Consider the following 27,950-nt stretch of genomic DNA (forward strand, 5'->3'; position numbering starts at 1 on the left):
CAATAAAATTATCAGGTTTCAGACAATTTGCTCCAATGGCAGCTCAACAGACCATATACAGGAAGCAACAATGAAGCAAGAAAACCAGTAAGGAAGCCAGTTCATTAATTTATGTGTGAGACACAAGTGTGAGTTACAAAGGTCATGGTGATGGGGATAGGAGGAAAGGCAGACTGTAGAGACATTTAAGATAGAATCTGCAATCTGCGGGGTGTATGACAATAAATATTGAGAGAAAAGATTTAAAAGGAGTCTTTGTCTTCTGATTTGAGTGATTAATTGGACAGTGGTACCATTTACTAGGTTACGAAGTACAGGAGTTTATATCATCTTACAGCCAAAGCAATGAATAAGTACAGCTGGACATGCTGAGTTTAAGGTTCTTAGGGACTTGGAAGGATTTGTAAGTAATAGCAAAGACCTTCCCAGAGAGGTCTGGCTGGAGTTGCAGATTCAAGAATAATCAATATATAGTCAACTATGGAAGAGGTCTATGGTGTGGATAATATCACTGAGAAAGGGTATGTAAAATACAAGAAAAAAATGAAGGATGAAATACAAGGAAAACCAACCATTCAAGAATTAAGAGGAAGGTGGGTGGGAACATGATCATTTAACAAAGACTAAAAATGAACTGCTATGGGGGTCAAAAAAAAAAACAGAAAGAGAAAGTTTCACCCTGACTGGTGTGGATCAGTTTGTTGGGCATCTTTCCACGAAGGAAAAGGTTGCCAGTTCTACTCCCAGTCAGGGAATATGCCTAGGTGGCAAGTTCAGTCCCTGGTCAGGGTGTGTGCAAGAGGCAACCAACTGATGTTTCTCTTTCACATAAATGTTTCTCTCCCTCCCTCCCCCTTTCTCTAAAAATAAATAAATAAATATTTTTTTAAAAAAAGGAAGTTTCAAGACATTAGTGTTTGATCGTTTAAATGTCACATAATGATTAAAAATGAAAGTCATAGCCCTGGCTGGCATAGCTCAGTGGATTGAGCGCGGGCTGCGAACCAAAGCATCGCAGGTTCAATTCCCAGTCAGGGTATATGCCTGGGTTGCAGGCCATGACCCCCAGCAACCACACATTGATGTTTCTCTCCCTCTCTCTCTCTCTCTCCCTCTCTCTCTCTCTCTCTCTCCCTCCCTTCCCTCTCTAAAAAATAAATAAATAAAATCTTTTTTTAAAAAAGACTTCTGTTCAGCTGGTCTTTAAAAAAAAAAAATGAAAGTCGTGATTTGATTTGAGAGTACAGAAGGAAGACTCCAGATTGCAAGAAAGCGAATGAGAATAAATAAATTCAAGTTTCAATCTTTCAAAAAGTCAGCTGGGAAGGAGAAGGGAAAATATAAAACAAAAAAGGAGATGTGGTTTGGGGGGGGGGGTTGTTTTTATTTGTTTGGTTTGCTTTGCTTTTTGCAGAAGTGGTAATATTTTATTTAAGAGATTTAGATATGTTTACAGGCTGAGAAGGACCTAGTTAAATCACAGAGGTTAACAAGAATAAAGAACAAGAATACAGTATAACTGAAATGAAGTTTCTGAAGGGAAGAAATAAAAAATAAAGAGGTCAGCCCTGAAAAGTTAAAGACCCCTCTTAGAAGTAAATGGCTTTAATAATGAAATTCTATAAATTCTATCATTCTCCATTGCTTTGGAAAAAAAGACTTTTGAAAGTTACACAAAAACATTTGCTGTAAACATACTTTTTTATTCAACATGCATTTTAAACCAACATGTAGATTTCCTCTCTACCTTATATTTCAGACCAACTTATACAATACTCTAATTTTAGCTGTTTCTCCCCTAAACCACTACTGTTTTTGCATCTAATTTTTACTGTATGAAGATCAAATATTTTGATGAATAGGAAATGTAAGAACAATTGCCAATTAAGTGATAAAGGCACATGACAATACATAATTTAAGAAAGTACAATTGTAATACTCTTTTTTTTAATTGATTTTAGGGAGAGAAAAGGAAAAGGGAGAGGGGGAAGAGGAGGAGGGGGAGAGAGAGAGATTTGTTGACTTGTTGTTCTACTTGTTTATGCATTCACTGGTTGATTCTTGTGTGTGCCGACTGGTGATTGAACCCACAATCTTGGCATGTTGAAAGGGTGCTCTAACCAACTGAGCTACCCAGCCAGGGCCCTCTTTCAGTATTTTTTGTTATGAAAATACATAAAGTTTTTATCTTACTGACAAATCGCTACTCCAAAAAAAGAAATATTATAGATTGAATGTAAAAAAATATTCCATTTATTAAGTATACTACAAACTTAGTCTGATATGTCTTGAATGTTAAAAAGATTTCCGTTTTCCTCAGCTCATTATGAGAATAGGTCCATCTAGTGGCAAATAAAGCATAGTTTATAACCAAAGATTAGCTCACTATTAACTATTTCAAGTCAGCTTCTTATTCAAATTTGTCTTCATTTTCTAGGTAAGCTAAGAATAACAAAATAAATTCATAGAGCATTTCAAAAACTTCTAACACTAATATACATATTAAGAGAAAACTACAGTCCTTTTAAAATCAAATCAGGAAAAAAAAATCTCCCCAAGAAAAGGAAAAAAAGATGAATTATAACTCTAGAAATATGTATATTGGATATATAGGTTTAAATTAGAAGAAGGTGACTATATTATGAAGGACTAGCGGCAACATATCTTTAAATTAAGCTTGATCTCAATATACACAATTTCCTTTCTATTTCAAATCAGATAAATTATATGAAAAAACTTATCAGATCAGTCTAACTCAGTGGTTTTCCACTCAGGCACTTTTGCCCCCAACCCTCCACCTCACCCAAGAACATGTAACAATGTCAAGAGACATTTTCAATTGTCACAACTAGCAACTAGGGGGTAGAGGTCAGGGATTATGTTAAACATCCTACAACACACCGGAGAGTCCATCACAGTAAGTAACTGTCCAGTACAAAAATGTCAATAGTGCTGATGCTGAGACATGGTCTAAATGAGCAACAAAATGAGAACTTGAAAAGGAAACTAATAATTATTAAGAACTTCTAATGTGCCAAGTTATAGTAAATATTTTTATTTAATCAAAAGATGTTTTTTAGAAATGTAAGTGTGTGCTACTCATGAAACTATTCACAAAGCTTTCACATGTATTTATAACTAGAAACACATAAAGTAATTAAAAGCATTAGTTAAACCATGTACCTATTATGCATAGTCTACCGTTTACCAAGAAATCAGATGTTTCCCTTTCAACAGAAAACAGATTTTTTTAATTTCTCCAGTCCACAAAATTCTGTTTCTAAACAGTATTCCTGTACATGCAAACAAATGTATTATAACTGTATAATCTCTCACTTGTAATTAAAATTTCAAAACAGCTCTAAAAAATTAAGACTTTTGGTAAATCAGGAGGGGACAAAACATGACCTGAACTGATATGACATTATTTATAGTCTGTTTTTCCCACTTAGTGTGAATATTTGTATGTTTAACTGCAAAAACGTTAATATGTCTAAATACTATTTTCCACTAAAAGGAACTCAGAAACCAGGACCCTTAGAGAAATAACTGAGTCCCCATCTGGGAAACATCTTGTGCCAAAAACAAGAAAAACATTTTCAAAGACTGATGGGGTGACATCAAAGGGACACAGAAACCAACCTGAAGGGGCTCCCCTGCCCTAGGATGAAGCCATTTGGACATAAGAATAAATATTGACTGCAACTAACTTAAATACAGCAACTAGGTAAAAAATATACAGTTCATATAGATTGTCAAATAAATTTAATCAGTCACTGCTAGAGACTGCTAAGATGCCAACTCACTATTTTGAAAATTGAGAAATAAAAGAAGGAATCAAACATTGGACTTGCCTTTCCTGTACAAACGGCATTTCAGGATAACAAAGGAATAGTTCCTTACTAAAGAATTCCAGCTAACACATGAAGAAATGAAGAATCAGAAAAATCATTTTGCCATCCCTAATGAAATACTGGATGGATCAAGGCAACAATCATCAATAGATACTGAAATCATTAGGTAAAGGACAGATGAAAAACTTTACAAGAGGAATCAAGCTGCCACCACCTGAACCCCCTTACTCATCTTAGTACCACTAAAAGTGAGGCAACCAGACAACATTTGCTTCCTGATTTGACTTGAAAGGAAGTAATACAACATACTCTATGAAGTAGATCCCACTTCTGGGAATATATCTGAACAAACCCAAAACACTAATTTGAAAGAATATAGGGACCCCTATGGGTCATTGCAGTGTTATTTACAATCGCCAAGATATGGAAGCAGCCCGAGTGTCCATCAGTAAATGAGTGGATAAAACGACTATAGGACATTTACGTGACAGAATACTACTCAGCTATTAAAAAGAAGAAATGTTTACCCTTTGTGACAGTATGGATGGACCTGGAAAACATTATGCTAAGTAAAATAAGCCAGTAAGAGAAAGACAAATACCATATGATTTCACTCATATGTGGAATCTAATGAACAAACTGAACTAACAAAATAGAGACAGATTCATAGAGAGCAGGATGACAGCTAAGGGGACATGGGAGAGGTTAGAGGGTGTAGGGATTGAGCAAAAAGGAAAAAGGACTTATGGATACTGACAACATGATGGTGACTGAGGGGGGAGAGGGGTATAAGAAGGGTAACGGGAAAAATACAATAAAAATTTAAAAATAAATAAAAATAAAAATACTATTTTTATGTCATATACTTCAAACATGTTTCCCAACTGGCCACATACCTTTTTGCTCTGTTTCTGTTGTTTTGTAATAGAGAAAATTTTTCTTCTAGGTTTTATGTGATCAATCTACAAAGTGTGTAGCAATTAATTAAGAGATTTAGACCCTGAAGTGAGAAACTACATTAAAAGCCTGGCTTAAACACAAGATGTGTGACCATGGCAAACTACCTAACTTATCTGAGCATCAGTTTCCTTATCTATAAAATGGAGATACCACCACATACTACAAAGAGTTGCTATAAAAATTCATTCATTCATTCATTCCCCACCATGTCTGCTAAGTAAATAATAACCACTCAAGTATATTTTCTTTATAAAGACCTCCTACATTTCTTAATAACTTTTTTCCTTGTTTTGTACTCTGTTACAGACGAGAGGTGGTTTAACATGGGAACTCTTAACTCAGATTGCCTAGGATCTGATCTAAGCTCTAACCCTTACTACTATTAATGACTGACATCGAGGCAGTCAATTAACCTTTCCAAGCCTCAGTTTCTTATAAAATGGGGGTGACAATGATGTCTACCTATCAGGATTGCTGTGAGGAAAAAAATGAGATAATGTATGTTACAGAGTGACTAACAAAGGAGAAACGTTCAACAAATGTTAGCCAATATTATTAATAATGTAATTAATGAGACTACTCTCTAATTACATTTCCTAACTAGTTATTGTTATTTGCAAGAAAGTTACTGATATTTTCTTATTTATCTGTGTCCAAATATATCCTCTGAACCTTCCTACTATTCCTAATAGATCTTCAGTTAATTCCCTGAATGTGGAAAATACTAATGACTTAAGTTTTTAGAAAGAAATCACAAAAGAAAATACACTGACCACAAAAAAAGTTTTAAAATGTTACCAAAACATTTAAAAGGCAAATGAAATTTTTAAAAAGTTTCCAATAGTATATATAGGAAGTTATGGCATCTATCAGAAGAAAAACCATTCAATAAGCAGTGTCAAAACAAATGACTGGATATTTTGAAAACATTTAAACTGGATCTTCAATTCAAACTATATGCCAATATAAATACCAGACAGAACAATAAATCAAGGCTCAAAATGAAACCTTAAAAATTCTAGATCACTCCTAGCAACATTATTTACAATAAAAAAAAACTGAAAAATAACCCAAATGTCATTTTAAGTAATTGTCATTTTGAGACAATTTACTTATTTATTATATTTACTGTTTATTGTCAACCTTCCCCCAACCTAGCACCCAACTCCCAAACCACACTAGAATATAACCTCCAAAAGAGCATGGACTTCTTTCTGTTTTCTCTATTGATGTATCCCAAGAACCTATACCTGGCAAAAAGTAACAATCAATAAATATTTGCTGAAAGGATTGTCCATCAAGAGGAAAATGAATAAGCTGCAGTATATTCAGCTGATGAAATATTACACAGGAGCAAAAATAACAGTTACATACATCAACATGAATCCCTCACATACTAGAGTGAAAAAAAGTTTCAGAATAACACATGTGGTATAAAATGCAAAATTATAAAAACTAAATATGTAGTGTTTAAAGTAGAGTTTCTCAACAGTAATCTGAAGAGGAGTAATGGGGCTTTATCTTGAAAAGTATTAAAACTATAAAAATACAAGTTACCATTTGCAAAAGTTAGTCTATTACTATAATAAACAACTGTCAGTGATTACTTTAAAAAAATACTTCCATATCAATTCATTAGTAAAAAAAAAAAAAAAAAAAACAGGAAAACCCAACACAAAATAAACTATTCAACACTGGTAAAGTCAAGTCAAACATACCTATAAGTTCAGGTGGATTTCTTTCATTGAACCGCTCACACAGACGAATAAATGTCTCAGTATTCTCAGTTGTAGGGCACTCACCATGTCTAGTAGTATGAAAACATCTTTTTAGAAAAGAGATTACACATTTCAGCAAAAGGTTCAAATCTTAAAGAATCTTAATACATGACTTACCCTTTACACTGAAGTTTTATATATTTGATTCCTTCTTTTTCTATGTCGTTTCTGTCATAGAACCTTGAAGTATTTGTCAAATCCACCAACAAGCCCATTTTAACCTTATTAAAAAAAGGGGGGGGTGTAGATTTACTAGCAGCTGAATTTGTTCCAAAACAAGCTGACTAAATGGCAACACTCCAGTTCATCCATCTACACTGCAGGAGGTTTTATGCTCTCTGCCAATGAACAATTAACATATCACTTATCCAAGTCTTATTCAAGGTACTAGAATGTAGCAGGCAATAAATGAAATAAGCTAATCCACAAACAAATGATGGAACAAGAACATAAGCAAAACAGACTCACTTCATCATTACAAAAGTCTACCTAAAAAAGCAAGCACTGATATAGCTTTTGGCATCTGCCACTCCACCTAAGATTTATCAGACAAGAGGCTAGTGCAAGGGACAGTACGAGGAATCTGAAATAGGCCCCAGCCCAAGCAAGCTCCAGGCACACATCAGCCCAGCATTCCAAGCAACCATTACTACATCACATGTTAGGCAATTAAATTCTGAAGTGAGTATATAGGGAAAAACTGTGTTCAGTCAAAATTCCCTGGTAAGTTCCTTAAATAATCCATCAAGAACAGACCACATGGCCATATTTCTGCATCTCATTAAAGACTTAATCCCATCTCTCAGCCAGTTTTTCTTCCAGCACTGAAACAAAAATCGTTATTTCTTCTGTTGAGCACTGACGAAGTTGGCTTGTGTTCAGGGGCCATGTGGTTGAAAATCCTTTAAGAACTAAAACCATACTCATCCTGGAAGGATAGGCTCGCTAAGAAATGCACACCTTAACTGAGTCAAGAAAAAATTTAATCAGACATCTTCCACCTCATTCTGAAGCCTATATTCTCTGAGTAGAGTGGCAAGAAAAACAATCTGTACTTTCTAAATTGTTACTTTTCTCTCTTTTGTTGTTACTGAATTTATTGAGTTCTTGTTGTTGGATTTGCCTTAAGGAAACTGGTTTACATAATGAGTCAACTCCACTGTCATAGCGAAAAAAATAACAAAAACACTTAAATTTCACACATGACAAAAAAGACAAAATGTGTGCTTCTAAAATATAACTAGTTGCCACAATGTGCTCAGCTGATTTTTCCAGAGTCCTTAGCTCACATATAGATGAGACAGATCAATCAGATGAGTTTTTCCTTAAAGGAAATATATTTTTGATACTATTTTCTGCAATTTGCCACCCTGAAGCCTACTTCTCTTCTCTTCTCACAGAGTTTCTGCAGTAATCTTAATTCCTTCAGAGGATATATACTGCCAAATACAAAGACTTAGAAACCACATTACAGCTTCTTAGTGAGTTAGAATTAGAATCCATGTTGTTTGTCTCCAGGCTCAAAATGGGAAGTGAATGTAAAGTAGGCTGAGCAGAAAATAATAAATTTTCTAAATATACAGGAATACTTTAGCCAAGAAAACTGAGAAAGTATATTGTGTGACTTAACTGCCCTGATCCCCAAAGACAAAGTCTGTCCAAAAAAAGTCCAGCCATTGTTGATATAAGGAGAACAGTTTGCACTACATCAAACCTGGCAACCAAGGACAGTGGACTGGAAAACACATGTGTGAACAGCAACAACTTCACAGTGCTAGTCAGTGGGGGCAGGAGATGCTACTGAATGAGCATGTGTACTGTGTGGCCATAGCATTCAAAATGACTGAGCAAGAAGAGCAACAAATCTGCATCAAATTGCATTAAGCTTGAACATTCCTCTACGGAAACTACTGGGATGATTCAGAAAGCTTTCAGGGATGACGCAATGAGTGCAGCACAAATAAAAGTGTGACACAAACGCTTCAAAGATGGTCGAGAATCTGTTGAAAGTGATCCATGGTCTGGAAGGCCTGAAACAAGCAGAACTGAGAATGTTGAATGTGTACAGGCTGCAATCAACAAAAATTGGCGAATGACAGTGAGAGAACTAGAAATTAATCTGGGGATTCCAAAAACTACTGTGTCCAAGATTTTGATGCAGGATATTGGCACAAAACATCTTGGGACAAAATCCATTCCCTGGCTTTTGCTACAAGAGCAGAAGGCACATTGCACTGCAGTTGCTAATGATGATTCAAATCACTACCAATGAACCAGATTTCCTCAAGAAGGTCATAACTTAATCATACATCATACATAGCCAGAGATGAATGATGCATCTACAGCTATAATCCAGAAATGAAGACAGGCCCAGTCATCCCAATGGAAGTACTGGTTCTCCATGCCCTAAAAAGGCACAGCAAAGTCACAACAGCAAGATCAAGATCGTGTTAACTGTGTTTTTTGATGAGGAAGGTTGTCCATCACAAGTATACCCCACCAGGCCAAAGAGTTAATAAGGAGTACTACTTCTATGTTATTCATCCGTTGAGAGATGCAATACGACAAAAGCAGCCGCAGCTAAGGACAACTGGTGATTGTCAGCTTCACCACAACAATACACCTGCTCATGCATCACCTCTCACACAGAGTTTTTTGGTGAAACATCAAATCACCAAGGTGACTCAGCCCCCCTACAGCGCACATTTGGTGCCCTGCAACTTCTGACTTTTCCCAAAACTAAAATCACCTTTGAAAGGGAAGAGATTTCAGACCACTGATGAGCTTCAGGAAAATACTACTGAGCAGCTGATGGCAGTTCCAACAAAGATTTTGCAGAGTGTTTTGAACAGTGGAAGAAACACTGGGAGAACTATGTAAGGTCCCGAGGGGACTGAGGGGACTGAGGTGTCATTGTCCTATATACAATGTTTCTTACATCTTTTTCAATAAATGCCTGTATTTTTCATATTATATGGCACTGAATACTTTCTGGACAAACCTCATATATGTATATGTAGAAATGTGTGTATGTGTATTGATGTGTCTATATGGATGTGTTTGTGTGTAAACATATCTGTGTGTATAACTATAAACATACATATATTATATATACATTTGTAATTTTCATAATATGTAATCCCTATCCATAAGTAAAGACAATAATAGTATTACTTCATAGAATTATTATGAGGTTTAAATAAATTCCTTACTCTGTGCCAAGCACTAGTCTACATGCCTTACATGCATAAATTTTTATTTACAAATGATGAAACTGAAACATGAAGAGATTAATGTAAATTGCCCACAAAGCTCTGTAAGTGGCAAACTGAAATTCAAACTTAGGCTGGCTTCTAAATCCGAGCTCTTAGCTCACTGCCTATGAAATATTTAATGCTTTACAAATGTTAACTATTACTTTCAATACAATTACTGATATTAAAATAAAAATCAAAAGTTTGTAAGTAAGCTAAAATAAAAGATATAAACAAATGAAGACCCAAAACTACACCAAGAAAGTGAATGAGTAAAAAGTTTTCAAAATCTAAATAGTGACTCTTCTATCTCATGATCAAAAACTTGCACATAATGGGCACTAATATTTGTTGAATGTACCAACACACAGCATACTAATAACAGGCTATCAAGAGTATAAAACAGAGCCCTGGCCAGGTAGCTCAATCGATCAGAGCACTGTCCCGATACACAAATGTTATGGGTTCGATCCCCAGTCAGGGCACATATAAGAATCAACCAATAAATGCATAAATAAATGGAAAAACAAATCGACATGTCTCCCTCTTTCCCTCTCTCCATCTCTCCCTTTCTTTCTCTCTAAAAATCAATTTAAAAAACAAACAATCAGAATTGCCTCCATTAAAGTCAAGAACAGTATAAGAATATGTGTGCACATGTGTACACAAGTGGCCTGTATAAAAAAGGATTAAACGTGGTTGTTTAAAAAAAAAAAGAGTATAAAGTAGAAGAGTAATAAAGATTAATGTTATGAATTGAATTACATTCCCTAAAAAGATATGTTTAAGTCCTAATTGCCTATAAATATGAACTTATTTGGAAATAGGGTAGGGTTACAGGGTCTTTGCAAATATAATCACAAACAGATGAACTCATACTGAACCAGAGTGTCCTTATATGAAAAAATTTTGGACACCAAGACACAAAGGAAGAATGTCAACAATGAGGCAAAGACAACTGACGGAGCCGCAAGTCAAGGAATGCCAAAGATTGTTGGCAATCAACAGAAAGTAGGAGAAAAGCATGGGAACATTCTCCCTCCAGGCCTCCAGAAGAAACCAGCCTTGCCAACGCCTTGATTTGGAACTTCTAGCATCCAAAATTGTGAGCAAATATAGGTCTGGGGTTTTTTTAATACTTTTTTTTAAATTACAGTTGACATAAAATATATTAGTTTCAGGTGTACAATCCAGTGATTAAACATTTACTACTTCAAATGAAGTAGTGACCACCCCAATAAACCTAGTAACCATGTGACACCATACACAGTTATTACAGTATCACTGACTATATTCCTTACACTGTACTTCATATCCCCATGACTGTTCTGTACCTGCCAATTTGTACTTCTTAATCCCTTCACCTTTTTCACCCATTCCCATATCTATGAGTCTGTTTCTGTTCTGCTTGTGTGTTTTTAGATTTCACATATTAAGTGAAATCATCTGGCAATTTCTCTTTCACTGCCTTAGTTCACTTAGCATAATACCCTCTAGGTCCACCCATGTTGTTGCAGATGGCAAGATTTCACTCTTCTTTTATGACTGAATCATATTCCATTTGTATATGCACCACTTCTTATCTGGGCTATTGTAAATAATGCTGCAATAAATATATTGATGTACATATTTTTTTCAATTTAGAGTTTTGGTTTCTTTGGATAAATACCCAGAAGTGTAGTTGTTGAGTCCTTCTTTGTCTCTTGTCATAGCCTTTGTTTTAAAGTCTATTTTGTCTGGTATAAGTATTGCTACCCCATCTTTTCGTTTTGTTTCTATTTTCATGAAATACCTTTGTTCATTCCTTTACTTTCAGTCTGTGTATGTCTTTTAATATGAAGTAACTCTCTTGTAGACAGCATATGCAAGGGTCTTATTTTGTTATTCATTCAGTCACCACATGACCTTTGATGGGAGCATTTAATCTATTTGCATTTAAAGTAACTGTTATAGATATGTATTTATTGTCATGTTATAATTCATATTTTTTAATTTTTTCTTCTTCTTAAAGACCATTTAACATTTCTTTTAATACTGGTTTAGTGGTAATGAACTCCTTTAGCTTCTTCTTGTCTCAGAAGCTCTTTATCTTGCTGGGTAATCTTGGTTGCAAGTCCTTGCTTTTCATCACTTTGAAAATTTCATGCCACTCCCTTCAGGTCTGCAAAGTTTCTGTTGCGAAATCAGCTGACAGTCTTATGGGAACTCCTTTGTAGGTAAATAACTGCTTCTCTCTTGCTGCTTTTAAGATTCTGTTTGTCTTTAACCTAAAGTTCTATTGTTTTATGCCCCCAATTTGTGGTAATTTCTTATAGCAGCCCTAAGAAACTAATACAATCAGTCTTATGTCAGAATAACACAAAAAATTGCAGTTTCATTTAGGAAAATAGTTTGGCACAGTCTTGTAAAATTAACCATGTACTCAACAATCATATTCTTGAGTGTCTGTCCAGAAAAAATGAAAACTATGTTCACACAAACAGCTGTACATGAATATTCACGACAGCTTTATTCACAATACCCCACAACTGGAAACAACTCTAATTGCTTAAAAAGTTATTTAACCATTCAACAGGAAAATGATTACATAAACTCTGGTACATCCACACAACTGAACAGTATTCAGCAGCAAAAAAGAAACTTTTTGTTGACACAAGCAACAACCTGGTCAGACCACAAGGGAATTATGCTTAGTGAAAAAAAGCCATTCCTACAAGATGACATACTGTTTCATTCCATTTACATAAAATTCTCAAAATGATCAAAATACAGAAATGATATCCTGTACAGGGCTGCAGGTGGGAATTGGGTCTGGAACAGTTCCATAACCACCACCACAACTCTACATGTTGGATCAAACTGCAAAGAACTATATACACATACACACAAATGAATGCATATATAAACTGGTAAAAACTAAATAAGGTGTACACTCTACTCAACAGTTCTGTACCAATGTCAATTCCCTGCTTTTAATACTGCACTACAAGTACATAAGATGTCACCATTGGGAATAAATGGGAGAAAGGTTCAAAGAACTCTGTACAATTTTTGTAATTTCAAAATAAAAAGCTTAAAAAAAGCCACCTGAAGAACAAGACAGAGATAAAATATATTAAATCAGTATCAGAAATGTTTGGCTTCTTACCTTCAGACTCTTTAGATAATTTGAGAGCATACTGGGATGGAATCGATTTTCTTCAGCAACTTGACTGTCATATTTTGGTCCTAACATTGTCTTCAACGGTAAGAATCTTCCTAAACAACATGAAGATCAGTAACAATTTTCATTTAAAATAAAAACAAAAAAGTTCCAGGTTAAAACTCTGTAATTAGCAATTATCAAAATCACTTTAAGTGTTTTATATGAACTGTTCACAAAGTATTCTCAATCTAAACTATACTTTTTAAAAGGCACTGCCTTGGAACTTCTAAGGACAACATAAATTCTAGAAATTGACAATCAAATATAATAGCAAAAGAGGGAATGGACTTCCGTGAGGACTCTTAAGTTCTAAACCATTACATTAAAAAAATTACTGCCTTAAGCCCTGGCTGGTGTAATTCAGTGGATTGAGCACAGGCTGTGAACCAAGGGTCACCAGTTCAATTCCTAGTCAGGGCACATGCCTGGGTTGCAGGCCAGGTCCCCAGTGGGGGCCACGTGAGAGGCAACCACACATCAATGCTTCTCTCTCTCTTTCTCCTTCCCTTCCCCTCTCTCTAAAAATAAATAAATAACATCTTTAAAAAAAATTACTGCCTTAAAACCATTAAAGATACAGTACTAAAAAATGATACTGAAGTGAATTAAATAAATTCTTTTAAATTCTCTAATTACACCTTTTTAATATGGGCTTAGAACTCTCTCCATCTTATGAACCTTATCCTACATCTAAGCACAAGGATCATGCTAAGAAGCCTGCTAACCAAAACCATTCTCCAAACAACTACCAGTGATTACAATCTCAGCAGACTGACTGACCTTTTTGGCCTTTTGTTTTCTTTCTGAATCATAATATAAGCATAGGGGAAGTCAGTTTATATAATCAATTTTTAAACCACTCATTTTAACTGATTTATATTTTAAAATACAATAAAACAGTAAGAATAAATATCTACCTAAAATAATACCTGAGTAAAATGTTAACATGTGTCCAGAGTAAAATGTTAACATGTAAAATTTAACCTAAATTTCATTAAAAGATAACTTTTTAAATGTTTATTTTATATAAAAATCAAGGTCACCAATAACCTCCACATTGCTAAATCCAATGGTCAATTCTCAGTTCTCAAACAACTGATCAGTTTTTAATTCCAGAGGGAACTCCTGACTTACTTTTTCACTTGGCTTCCAGGACACATCATCCTGGTCTTCCAATCTCTCCAGCCTCTCCCTCTCAGTCTCTTTTACTGGCTCCTCCTATCTCCCTGACCCTTCCATGTTTTATCCCAGGCTCCGTCCTTGGACTTCCCTTCCATCTCCATTCAACTCCCCTGGTGTGTCATCTAGTCTCACAGCTTTAAAAGCCACCCATGTGCTGATACCTCACAAATGTGTATTTCCAGCCAAACCTCTCCCTTAACTCTATCAGTTTTTAAACTGCCTACCTGACTTACTTTCTACTTGATGTCTTACAAACACCTCAAACTTGATATCCAAATTTGAGCTCCCAGTATTCAAACTCCAAAAGCTGTTCCTCTCCTGGTCTTCCCTGTCACAGCAAATGGTAACACCATTTTTTAGTAGCTCAGGCCAAAACCTTTAGTTATCCTTGACCTTGACACCTCTCTTTCTCACACACCCCACATCCAATCCATCAGTAAATCTGATCACATCTATCTTCAAAATATATCCAGAATCTAACCCTTTTCACTGTCTCTACCATTATCTCACCTAGATAATTATACCTCATTTAGTTTATTTAACAGATATTTAATGAGTGCCTATTATGTATGTACCAGCCATTGTTCTAGGTGCATGGAATACATTAGTGAAAAGAAAAAAAAAAAACATAAAATCCCTGGTAGAGCTTATTTTCTACTGGGGAAACATGAACCATAAACAATAGACATAATAAGTAAATAATTAGAAGGAGAAGAAGAAGATTCATCCATTAGACCCTCTCTCCAACTATCTAGCAAACTTCTGTTTTCTGGTCCCCTTCCTCCTCCCCATCTCCTCTTCCTCAAACCTCAAAGAATGGGTTCATTACCTCTGATGTTCCATAATATTCTGATTGTCATTATTGCATTTATTACAACAGAACTGTACTTTAAAGTGATGGTTTGCTATTCTCATGAGACTATGAAGGTATGGCACTATATCATAACAATCTCAAATACTTGCTAAGTAAAATGACTTCAAAGTTACCATTGCTCTCTTCATACACAGTAGATACAAAATAATTTTATATTTAATGACCTTTAAGAAATATGAAGTTTGTTTTCTTCACAGTGTTCACCTAAAATCTATCACTCCGAACAAGAAAAAAACAATTCTTCAGAAATAAAGCTTGGTCCTATGGACAGGAGCTCTCTCAGTGGAAGTGTGGTTCAATTAGAGGAGGCTTCATAGTGCAACAGATTATATATAATTACCACCATCTTCTTTATGATTCAAGAAAATTATGAACTTCTAGCACTAATAAAATGTTTTACAATGTTTACAATGAGAAAATTTAAGTTGGTATAACATATTTTCCTCATAGGCAAAATATCAAAGATATACAATAAAAATGGGTTACTTTTATAATTAGAAAAGATAAGATTAAAAAAGGAGGTAGAAAATGGGAATGAAAACGATTCCTTATTTTTTCACTGAAGCTTACAAAAATGCAGCTAGTATTTCTTGCTCTACTACTATAAAACACTGCAAACCCTTCATTTCCAAAATATACAATGCGGCAAAGACACTTCTAGGACACGGACAGACAAGACTTTAAAGGAAATTCAGAGAAATACCAAGAATTCTATGTTGCATTCACTTTACTTTCTAATAAGCATCACAAGCTGAGGCGCTATTGATCAGTAAGATCCACCCTGGTTGTCAGAAGGCCTGGGGTTCTGTCCAGGGACCACAATCAACCAGATAGGCGAGCTCAGTGACTCACTGAACCACAATAATTAAGAATCTAACGTTGGGGGGCCCAAAATATATCAACACTAAAACAGAAAAACTTTTATTCCTGACTCTTCATTTCCAGAGGAGGGAGGGAAGAAAAGGCACACAACTCTATTTCTCAGAGGGGCATAAAGCCACCTGAAGCTCTGCACATCACCAGCTGCTCTCAACCCCTAGTCAGTGCCATGTTTGTTCCATTTTTAATCTAACAATAAGTCAGTGTTCTGTATTTGTCATTGCCATCCTGCAGACTACATTTTTAAGCTTTTTTTGTAATTTAAAAATTTCACTTTGACAAGAACTTCGTTATGATTTTGTTTTTCTCACACATCAGTGTAGCAGGTAACTCTAATATTAGAGAAGATGCAGGAAATAAGCTCCAGGCTACAAACGACGCCAGACATCCAAGTATAGAGATTTCTCCATAACGTCACAGAGAAAACCACATGTAAAAAGAAAGGATACACTATTAAGTTAAAGATGGCTGGAGACTAAGACCTATAAAGAAAGTGTAAAAAAATGTGATCAAGCCCTGGGCAGGTAGGTAGCTCAGTTGATTAGAGCATCATCCCAACACACCAAGGTCATGACGTTCAATCCCCAGTCAGGGTACATACAAGAAGCAACAAATGAATACATAAATAAGTGGAAAAACAAATCAATGTTTCTCTCTCCCCTCTTCTACCTCTGCCAAATCAATAAAATAAAAACTTTTTTGAAAAAGAACTGAAGAAGGGAAGTACAATGATTATCAAGCACTTTTTCATTACAATTTAAAATGCATACAAAAGTGATCAGAACATAAAGAAAATTATTTCATTTTTCATTAAAGAAAAACATTTCTTCACTCTAAGGCTTGCTTTGACTATCTTTCAGTAACACTTTCATCCATTGTTTATGGCTTTATTGACTAACGGTTTTATATGAAACATGAAAAAAAAAACCTACAAACTAGAAGAATCAGAAAACCTGAATAGAAAATGACCTAGAGAATCTCCTTTTTCAACAATTTCATATAACTCGATAGACAGAGAATAGGTATGCACTCATAGGCCACTACAAAATCCTGTGATTTTTGTTTCAAAACACTCTTCTGGAAAAAACACACATTCAATAAAAGATCTGTACTTACAATATATAAAGAACTGTAACAGTTCATCAGTAAGATAAACAACCCAGTTTAAAAATCAGAAGATTTGGACACTCCACAAAAGACAGTGAATTACGAAGAAGCATGTGAAAAGATGCTCCACATCAAACCACAATAAGATAATACTAAATACCTACTAAAGTGTGTAAAATTAAAAAGCCTGATCATACCAAGTGTTGAAGAAGACGTGGAGCAAACAGAACAATCATACAAGACTTTGGAAAACAGTTTGGCAGTTTTTTTAAAGGTTAAATGTACACCTACCATACAATCCATTCCTATTCCAGAGATTTACATAAGAGAAATGAAAGCATATGTTCATACAAAAAACTGTATGTGAATGTTCACTGCAAGTGAATTTGTAATAGCCAAAACCTGGAAACAACCCAAATGACCAGGAACAAGTGAATAAACAAATTGTGGTGTATCCATAACAATGGAATAATGCTCAGCAATAAAAAGGTATGAACTATTGTCGCATACAAGAACATGGATAAATATTAAAATAATCCTGAGTGGAAAAAAAGCCAGAGACCCCCTCCCCACCAAAAAAACTACGTACCAAATGTTTCCACTTTTTTAAAAAAAATACATAGAAAGTGAGCCCTGGCTGGCGTAGCTCAGTGGATTGAGTGCGGGCTGCGAACCAAAGTGTCACAGGTTCAATTCCCAGTCAGGGTACATGCCTGGGTTGCAGGCCATGACCCCCAGCAACCGCACATTGTTGATGTTTCTCTCTCTCTCTTTCTCCCTCCCTTCCCTCTCTAAAAATAAATAAATCTTTAAAAAACATACATAGAAAGTATAAATTATTCTGTGACAGAAAGCAGAGGAGCAGTTGCCTGAAGAGGGAGGAATTACAAAAGGGCAGGAAGAGACTTTGAGAGGTTATGGGTTATGTTGACTGTCTGGACTGTGGTGACATTTGATTGGGTTGTTTCATAGGATATGTGTGTGTGCACTTAGTCCAAACTTATCAAGCTGTACACTTTAAAGTTTGTTGTATGTCCAACTCAATAACGACGAAAAAATCCACAATAAGTCATTTAAAATGTTTTTTAAACTCCAGTCTCTCGTCGATCCATCACACCACGTAAAAGTGCCCCTCTTCTTCTTTAGCCCTCCTCCATCTCAAAACTGACACTTGTCCCTTCCCCTCCTAAGAGCCCTGAAAGGTTCACAAACTTCTAACTAAGCGTTAAAGCACTGTCCACTGTACTCTTGGGTGCTCAGCTCCAGCCACACAAACTTTTTGTCTACCTTCCCGTCTGCAATACACAGAGTCTTACTGGACAATGACAAGTGCCCCCACCCATCGACCCACCCTCTCCAGTCCAAGTTCCCAGGCACTCATCCACGAAGCTTCATTGGGTCGAGCACATCCCAATCCTGAAACACCACTAACGGACACGCAAACACCGAAATCTCCAGAAGCCGCCGGTGCGGGGGACTGGAAGACCCTCCGTCCGGGTTACCTGCCACCGGCTGGCCGCGCCGTGGACAGTTGAGCCACCGCGGCGGGATCTTGTTGTGAGCCATGACCTGGGGCTGCGCAGAGCGGCCCCACTCCGCCAACGCTCGCTGAGCCTCCGCTGGCGCCTCGCGGTCCGCTCCGCACGGGACTTGCAAGGCACCCGAAACCCGGCCGAGGTCCGGGTTACAGCCGCTCCTACCCGGATAACGTCACGGGACGCGCGCCACTTTCATTCAGGATCTACTCCACTGCTTTAGGCGAGCCCACAATGCACTGCTACTTCCGCCCTCAAAGGCCCCGCCCCCTCCTTTCCGAGGTCAAAGGGGAAGAAAAGGAAGCTCAGCGGCGTGCTGGGAAGAAGTTCAGGCTTAAGCGCGAGAGACGGGTGGGTTTTCTCTCGCTCCGCCCCGCCGAGAACCGGGCGCTAGCGTCAACAGCTGTGCGCAGACGCAGTTGCCCATGTTTGAGACTGGCTGGGTAACACGTGTTATCTCTTCTCATCCTGATAGCAGATAGAAACACCACCCCACCAAAAATGAAAAGAAGCCAAGTCTGTGGGCGTGCGCAGACTGGTCTGCAACTTTCACAGCGGCATCTGTTTTACTAATGAAAGGGGCCTTCCTATCACAATCACAGCTCAAGAGCCTATCGCCCTTTTTCGGCCACCCTTGCTTTCCTGCTGGATCTGGGTTTGGGAATTTGGGGAGTTTTCTCTGACGGGTCAAGAGAAAAGCTTTAGAGAAATTCTAAGGGCGAGGGATTGAAATACCAGAAATGAGGAATTTCTCTTTGGAAAGGTACTTCTACAAATCCATTTAGTATCTTAAGCAAAAAAAAAAAATTGTTTTTGCTTGTACATTTCTGGCGCAAAATGTCAAAGTGTATTTGGGAACTTAGGATGGTCCGTGTCTCAAAGTGACCAATGTGTATCATTGACAAAGGCAGAAATTGCCCGGTGAGGTGCTACTGTTGACGGGAGAGACCTGGTTCTTCTTGCTGATGCATGTAAAGAATTACATATCAGCAAATCTAGTAGTATGTAATCAGTTTATTAGTGGCTCGCTTCCATGGAAGAGAACAGAACTGGGTAGAGTAGGGGGTGAAAGGGAAAGTTTCAGGGCAAAGCAGGGTGAGAAAAGCAAGAGCAGCTGAAGACCAGGGTGGCAAGCCCCTGGGCAGCCTGAGGCTTGGTGGCCAGAGGCCCTGTGGCCCTGGAGCCAAGAGCCCTTGAGAGAGAGAGAGTATCCTGAACCCCTGAGAAGGAGAGAGAGCGAGTCCTTTGTTCTCAGGACTTATATAGTTGGTGGGATAGGAGGGAAAAAGTTACATATTGATTAACGAGTAAATGTGGTGCCAGCTTTCCTGGGAGGATGTGACTACCCAAACTTAGATATGTGGAGGGGTCTCTTAGCCTGAATCCTTATCTTGCTCCAGACTCCATTTGGTCATCTTGTTGTAAAACAAATACGTGACAGGAGGCAGTTAATTAAAATTGGGGCAATTTCCAAAGTTATTTATGGGCTTTTTCTGTAAGCATTAGGGACTCCTTCCTAAAACAGATAGTGACCAGAGATAGGCAATTAACCAAAGTTGTTTTGTGGGCTCTTTGGGCGCCAGGGACCCTCTCCCACATTCAGGCCTTGGGATGAAAGCACAGTTTCAAGGCTTTCTTTTCCAGATAGTGGAAATGTTACATAGAATTTCAAGGACTTGCCTTCTTCCTTGCTAATATAGTGTTTCTTGTGATATTGGAACACCTGGCGATATTATCAGACCAGGCTTAGGACTGCTGAGTTAGCATGTGAGACTTGTCTCTTTCCTCCTCCCTGCCTCTGTTTACTATTTATTCCACCTGATTGGTAAAAGGCGTTTCCTGGCAACCAGAGTGATCAATGCTGGCCAGTGACAGTACTGCTGTCTCAGAGTTCTTCCTATGCTGTCTCCTGCTTCACTACCATATGGCGGGGTACTCCTTTGCCCCTATAAAACAAATGGTCTTCCCCTTGCAGTTAAGCAGGGGTGGTCAGAAGCATTTTATAAAAGCAGTGGGGTAACAAGACTTTCTTAGGTACCAGACTAAGTTAAAGTATTAAATATAAAGCTGGTTGATGGCAAATTATATTGTTGCAGCTTGGCTTTAAACACAAATGCTCTATTTGGACTGCAAGAGTATGAGGTGTGGGGGAATATATTTTTAAAAGAAATGGGAAACTTGGGGGGCAGCCCAGTCTGTGTATGCCCACATTGTACAAGGTGAGTGAGTATTCCTCTGTAGAGAGGGCCCAGTGGCTACCTTTCTGAAAGAGCCTGAGTTAGGTCACATTCCTGGTCTGTCCCACTGTTGTCTGCTGAGACCTTTTAATGGAAAGTGTCACTCCTCTCTTGACAGAACAAAATAAGATTGAGTTTCCTTACCGAACAGTAGTCTACCTAAATGATGCCCAATTCTCTGCTGGCAGAGAGAGCAGAGCCCTGGCTACACCTTGATTTCGGACATCTAGCCTCCAGAAAATGTGAAAACATACATGTTGTAAGCCACTCAGTGTCAGTACTTTTTTACAACAGCTCTAGAAAATCAATACAAGGCCTCGCAAAACCTGAATCTGCTGCTGTTCTAACCCATGCTCTCTGGTTCTAAAGCTCTTGGAGCTGATGTCCTCTGTACCGAAGTCCCTAGCCTTTTTAAATTTACCTGGTACACTCTTGAGGTTTTAGTGCCCAAAAGTCTGTTCTAAAGAACTCAGACATTCATCCACAAATACTAAATCACTGTTTACTATAAGAGCACTGACATCTTCAAGGGTAGAAACCTTTAGGTGTCTTTTCGGGTGGCAAGCATTAATTCAAGTATCTGCCAGCACCTCTGTAGTCCTCAGTGGCCAGGGGTCTACTGCCCCTGCTCCTGTCTTCCATCAGAGCACTCTCCCCCTGTGTTAGTTTCCTAGGACTGCCATAATAAAGGGCCACATACCATGTGGCTTAAAACAACAGAAATTTGTTCCTCTCAGTTGTGGAGGCTAGAAGTTTGAAATCAAAGTGTTGTCAGGGTCATGCACCTTCCAAAGACTCTAAGGAAGGATCCTCTTTTGCCTCTTCCAGCCTCTGGTCGCCCCAGTCATCCCTTGGTTCCAACCCCTGCCTCCATCTTCACATGGCATTCTCATCTCCACGTATGGCCATGACATTAGGCATACAGATTAGGGCAATCTTAATCCAGTATGACCTTATTTTAACTTGATTTCATCTGCACAGAGCCTATTTCCAAATAAGGTCACATTCACAAGTATCAGAGGTTAGAAGTCAACATATCTTTTTTTGGACAACTCAATCATAACACCCGCCCTTACCTCTGGAAGAATACCTAGGCTTTCAGAAACACAAGGTTTTCCGAACCCCAGGAATTTGGCTGCTGTTTTTCACCATTTCTCAGAGAGCCATCCTGTTTTTCAGAAAGTGAAAGACTGAGGCAGGCGCCTTAAAAATCACCTTCCATGTCCCTTCCTTTTTCTGCATACTACTATGAGCTACAGAGAATGAAATATGAGCAAACTCAAATTCACCCTCTCTTGCTCCTTTCTGCCGACTGTGCTGAACTGGCTCAAAGAGCGTGAAGTGTTCAGTGGCACGCTTTCAAACCTCATCTCCTCAGAGGCTTCAGGTGTTCCCTCAGTGATCAGTGACTTCTTAAAGGCCCAAATTCATGTCTGCACATTGTTAAAAGATAAACTGAGCCATATTAAAAATGTTACGCGTTTATTTGAGCAAAAATCAATTCCAACCAGGTAGCACCAAACTTGAAGTGGTTAGGAGCACTCTGAGGACAGGAGGCAGAGGAAAGATTTATACAGTATAGACAAGGGTGGAAGCAAAAAGGAAATTATTTGTTTGGCTATAATTTAAAGCCTAGTTGCCTGTTGGCAAGTGGTCGTCCCTAGGGTTTTGATTTCATAACCAAGAGGTACTTACAGGTTTCGATTCTGCTTACATTGGCCTCTTGGCATTAGAACTACCTCAGTCTAATGACCTCCTTGTTTAATTAATTTAACAATGTCAATTTCCCAACAAGGTCTCAACATGAAATAATCCCAGCTCCAGGGGTACAAACATACACCTAACCCTAAATACACTCGGCATGTAGAGATCTGACTCTCTGGTGTGGGAGTGATAAAAATAATTGTCCTCCCACCTTTCTGAGTTCTTCTGGCTGGACTAATAATCAAATTAACACTGCATTTATTATGTATGTACTGACAAAAGAAAAATTCTGAGATGTCCTAGTTAAGTTACAACAGGCTAGGGAGTGAGAGAAACAGACAAGAGTGTTTATCCAGCTAAAATCTGTGGACCAACGAACAAAAGGCTGCTCACATTCCTGAATGAACATTGGAGCTTTGAATGAACTTCTGTGGTGACTACCACACGCTACCACATCCTGCTTACAGACAAACTTTCAGGGCTATTGCCCATGACCAATCAAACACAGTAAATATTTCTTCTTTACAGACTATTCATCTATCATAGAACTGCCCCTGCTTCATCTTTTCCACTTCCCTTATCTGTAGCCAATGTAAATTCTTTCAAAACAACCTGCAGCTTTCTTCACCCAACCGGAATGTACACGAGTTCCTTCAAATTCAAGATGCAGGTGCGCTGCCTGCTGTGGCTAGCCCTGCTGCTGGTGGTTTCGACTTTATGCCCCCAGACCTGGTCCTTTTTTGGGTAGCACTTGGCTCAATGAAACCTTTCTTTAAAGCGGAAAAGTTTTCAGCTATGAAATTTTTTTCATTCAACAGTACGTAAAGAGAAATAAAGTACAACATTGTGAATATAGTCAGTAGTATTGTGATAACTATGTATGCTATCAGGTGGCTACAAGACTCATTGGGTGATTATTTTGTAAATTGTATAAATGTCTAATTACTATGTTGTACACCTGAAACTAATATAATACTGTATGTCAATTGTATTTAAATTTTTTTCTTAAAAATTTTTAAGCAGTGCATACAGGGTTTCCATAAGAAAATGAGACCCGAGGCCACGTGGGGCAGTTGCAACTTATGTGCCATTCTGGACTAGGGATGGAAAGATAGGGGTCCAGGATTTCAAAGGGAAAGTAGGCAATTCAGAGAGAAAGATAAAACATGTGGTAGACAAAGTCTCTCTGGGCCACCCAGAAACAATAGGACACAAGCTTTGCTAGATCTCTCCCTGTCTGACACATACTCATATATGCCAAGGTGAATACGCTAAGGTTCTCTTCATGAAGCAGGTTTTTCTATCTGAATTCCTTTAGGCAGGCAAAGCGGTAGGGGGCAGGGATCAAGTTTCTTTCTGAGTCTTTTGTTTCTTAAAAATAATACCCCCAAAGGCATATTTTGGGGAAGCAAACTCTGTTCCCCCTCACTAGCCGCAAAGCTGTGTGCAAGGATATTGCATCTTCATTTTCTGTAAATCAACTTAATCTTGATTCTGAATTCTTTCTCTGCTAAATAGGTAGAGTAGGGGAAGAAAAACAATCTCTCTTTCTGAGTTCTTGGCTGAGAATCCCTATAAAAAGATGGATGAACAACACAAAGAGAAGCAGAAGGTTATTAACATGTATATCTCCCATATGGATGGGAGACGTCCAGGGAAACTGAGTAACTCCTCTGAGGGCCTAATCCACCACCCTGAACACCATCTTCAGCTACAGACAAAAGAAAGACGTTGGGTGGAGGTCAGGTATACAGATTTAAGTCACTACCTTCTCTGTCGATTAGGTTCTCCTGTGATTTGGGGTCATCCTTCTCTTGGTGGTACAGAGAAGAAAACACTCTCACAAATAGAGATTTCCTCTGTAAATGAAAATTTCCCTTAAAGAAGAGTAACTTCTCTGTTTTCGGAACTTCTTCTGTCTGCTATTTATCAAAGATAAGCAGCTCAAAATAATTCTTATGCCAAAGAAACATATTGTGGGGTTGCATATTCTGCTACCCTTTGGTAGGCAATTCCACCTCTGGCATTCTTGGGGCTTCCTGCCTCCATTTCTTTTTTTTTTTAATTAAATAATTCTTTTTTTAAGATTTTATTTATTTATTTTTAGAGAGGGGAGGGAGAGAAAGAGAGAGACACACACACACACAGAGACATCAATGTGCGGTTGCTAGGAGCCGTGGCCTGCAACCCAGGCATGTGCCCTGACTGAAAATTGAACCTGCGATGCTTTGGTTCGTAGCCCACACTCAATCCACTGAGCTACACCATCCAGGGTCCTGCCTCCATTTCTATGCCTAGAATTAGATATTGGTGACAGGGGCTCAGACAACACATCTCCGGGAATGGGCTGAGCACAGGGGTTGGCCTCTTGTCTACTCAGGGGTTGGCCTCTTGTCTACTCAGCTTGCGCTGATTCTTACTTAACATGGCTCCCTCTGGTCCAGCAGTTCTCTACTGCTCCTCAGCCACCCTATGAGGAAAGGGCATCTTTTATGAGGCTGGAAACCCTATTTCTCAGGCCTGATGTTTTGAGAAATTAATTGGGGGGGTTGATAACAGATTGGACATATCAAATGAGGAAAGCATCAGACTCCTTTCTTTTCTGGATAGGAACATCTCCAACTTCTCAATCACCTCCAAGAAACCCAAGTCTATTATTATAAGTATAAAAACAGCATAAAAATGTATATGTTGGCTCAATTCTACTGCAAATTGAGAAGTTGCATGTATTTCTGATTAAAAGACAAATTATAATTCTCCATATTATTTTTACAACCGAAAACTAAACCATGTGTGACCACTAGATGGAGCTAAAATGCAGGTAATCCAATCTCTGACTGCTTTGTAACTGAGAAAGTAGGTCAGTGAGTCAGGTTCTTCAATTACATGTGTGTATGCCCATTCCAAAGGTTCGGTTTGACTTGGCCCTGGTTCACCACATTCGTAATAACCTACATGAGCCTAACCTACAAAGTGATTAAGTAACAGCAACTAACAGAGTGCCTCTGCTATGAGGTTTGCATAAGTTTCTTCACTGGAAAATAAGAAAGATTAAAAAGAAAAAAATATTTGCTTTCTAAGCATTACTGTTAAAACATGAACGTTTTCAGAGGTATAAGTAACTATCCGCTTCTGTATGCCATAAAAATTACTATTCCTGCTTAAATTATGAGAACCATTGTCTGCCTTTTTGTTTGAGAACAATAACATTTTACATGTGCATTGCATCTTACCTTATACAGAGTGTTCAGGAATTTTCTTTTTCTTTCCTTTTTTTTTTTTTTGACATGACACTGCCATTTAATTTTTTTAATTGTTTTTTTTCCATTACCATTTATCCCCTTTATATTCTGTCCCCACAATCTACACCCCCCAGGCATTTTCTAATTTGAGCTAACCTTCACGGTCCTGTGAGGTGACATTGCCATCCTCACCACTTTATAAATGAGGAAACAGGCTCAGAGGGGTTCAGGAACTTGCCGGAAGACAGCCAGAAAGCTGAAGAACCAGGCTGCGAGGTGGAATGTGATACCGGAACTTGCCAGCAGAGGCAGGAAACCTTCACTCCAATCCAAGCTCTGCCACTCATGTGTATTAAACCTTGAGCAGAAAAATATTACCCTAAAACTCCTGGTTCTTAAAAAACTTTCCATTTGACAAATGACTCAATAGTCCCTAAAACCGTTCACCTTAAACTTAAATGTACTTAACCCCTGGATTCTTATTAAAATGCAGATTCTGACTTAATAGGTCTGGGGTGGGCCTGAAATTCTCCAGTGGTTCTGCTGATGGGAGGACAACTCCACCTAGCCTTCCTTTTGTGAGAAGCTAGTCACTAACAGGTGCACAGAAAAATATGTCCCAAAACTAAGAAATGGGCAAACCAAGTATCTGCAACAATGCTTGCAGTTTGAGACACTACCGGGAGCTGTCTATCTGAAAGGAACTTTGTGACTTGGTATTAATCTATCTCTGACATTATTTTATACTTCCAGAATAATTAGATCCTATTGGGGAATGAAAGTTTGTTATTCCAGTTATAAGACATCAATACGTTCTTATCATTTGCTTCAATTAACAAAATCAATTGTTTTTTTAATTCCTGATTGATAGCACACTTGTCATTCTCAGATGCAACCTATTCCCTACGTAACATCTGACATGAAGCTAATGTTTTATGTCTTTGCCATGCAAAACCATAATATTTACCTGATTACATGCTGTGAATCAGGTAAAGCATCTGTTTGCCAAATAAATAACCCCTGTATCTCTGTACTGCCACCAGATTGCAATATTCTTGTGTACACTTGCTTGCTTGGGAAGCATGAGCTTACAATCGATTCATCTGAAAGACCTTGCACTTACTCTGTGTAGTGCTTTACAACTTACAAAAGCATTTTCTTCCATGTTAATTCATTTGATCCTCTAAAAACACTTAGTAAGTTAGACAGGGAAGATATCATTTTCTGTGTTGCATATGAAGGGTCAAAGATTCCAGAAAGACTGTGACTCTCCTGGCTATAAATCCCAAGCACTTTCCAGCTCACCATGCTGCTCTCCTGCTCTGTCTTGCTTCACTGTGCATAGGAATCTGTGGGCAGAGAGTTTGTCGTGCTGTAGATGAAAAAGAAAGAAGGAAGTGGGATAAGCTTGGAACAACTTTATTTGGAGAAATGAGAAAATAAAAGTAGTAAATTAAGACAAGTTGATGGCTAGGGAAAACCTTAAGTTTCTGATGACATGTTTCAAAACTCCAACTTTGGGTTCTATTAAACCATAATTTCAAAGGTCATTGACTCACTTGTAGAATAAATATCTTAAACTAGCCCTAGTTTTAGGCTCAGATAAATTACACTCAAGTCTAGTCCATTCATTCTATTCAAATGTCTACTGAATGCTCACTGTGTATGAGGAAATCCAGGGGATACAAAGATTAAGGCACTGTCTTGAATCTTTATAAAAGATTATTATCTAATAAAGAGGATTTATTATTTCAACTACTCATGTATTGATTTAAAAATACAATTTAGCCCCTTGCTTTGCACCAAGCCCTGTCCTAGGTGGAGAGCAATAGCTATGAACAAGAGAAGGCCCCTGACCTCAAGGACTTTACTTGGCCAGTATAGGATACAGGAAAAAGTCAGTATAAATGCCACAGTGGGGAAGGGGCTGTCCAAGTTACCAGAAAATCACAGACAAGGGTGCTCTGTCCCAATCTTGAAGAGTCAGGAGAAACTTCCCCAGGAGGAAGCGAAATTTAGGCTAAGCCAAGTTGGGGAGGAGGGGAGCCCAAATATGTAAGGGCCTAGAAGCAATGGTGTGGGGTAAAAGTTTAACAACTGTCTCTCTGGGGATAGGCCAGAATGCCCTAACTTGTAGAT

General features: G+C 38.0%; 1 protein-coding gene across 3 annotated transcripts in view; it reads right to left on the bottom strand.

Annotated features, from left to right (window-relative positions):
- RNGTT (RNA guanylyltransferase and 5'-phosphatase) overlaps nt 1–18,887 on the bottom strand; it is a 241,954-nt gene extending 223,067 nt beyond the window's left edge. For 2 of the 3 annotated variants that reach the window (XM_028509316.2, XM_028509315.2), the window contains exons 1-4: nt 18,596–18,869; nt 12,995–13,104; nt 6,710–6,813; nt 6,533–6,621 (exon numbers count right to left, since the gene is read on the bottom strand). In XM_028509316.2, coding sequence (XP_028365117.1) covers nt 6,533–6,621; nt 6,710–6,813; nt 12,995–13,104; nt 18,596–18,659 — 367 coding nt within the window. In that variant the 5' untranslated portion in view covers nt 18,660–18,869. Of the gene's footprint in view, nt 1–6,532; nt 6,622–6,709; nt 6,814–12,994; nt 13,105–18,595 lie in introns of all 3 variants that reach the window. The other variant, XM_036024453.1, reaches the window with a different exon arrangement.
- Between the last annotated feature and the right edge of the window lie 9,063 nt (nt 18,888–27,950).

The sequence above is a fragment of the Phyllostomus discolor genome, chromosome 4 (assembly GCF_004126475.2).
Source record: "Phyllostomus discolor isolate MPI-MPIP mPhyDis1 chromosome 4, mPhyDis1.pri.v3, whole genome shotgun sequence".
NCBI lineage: Eukaryota > Metazoa > Chordata > Mammalia > Chiroptera > Phyllostomidae > Phyllostomus > Phyllostomus discolor.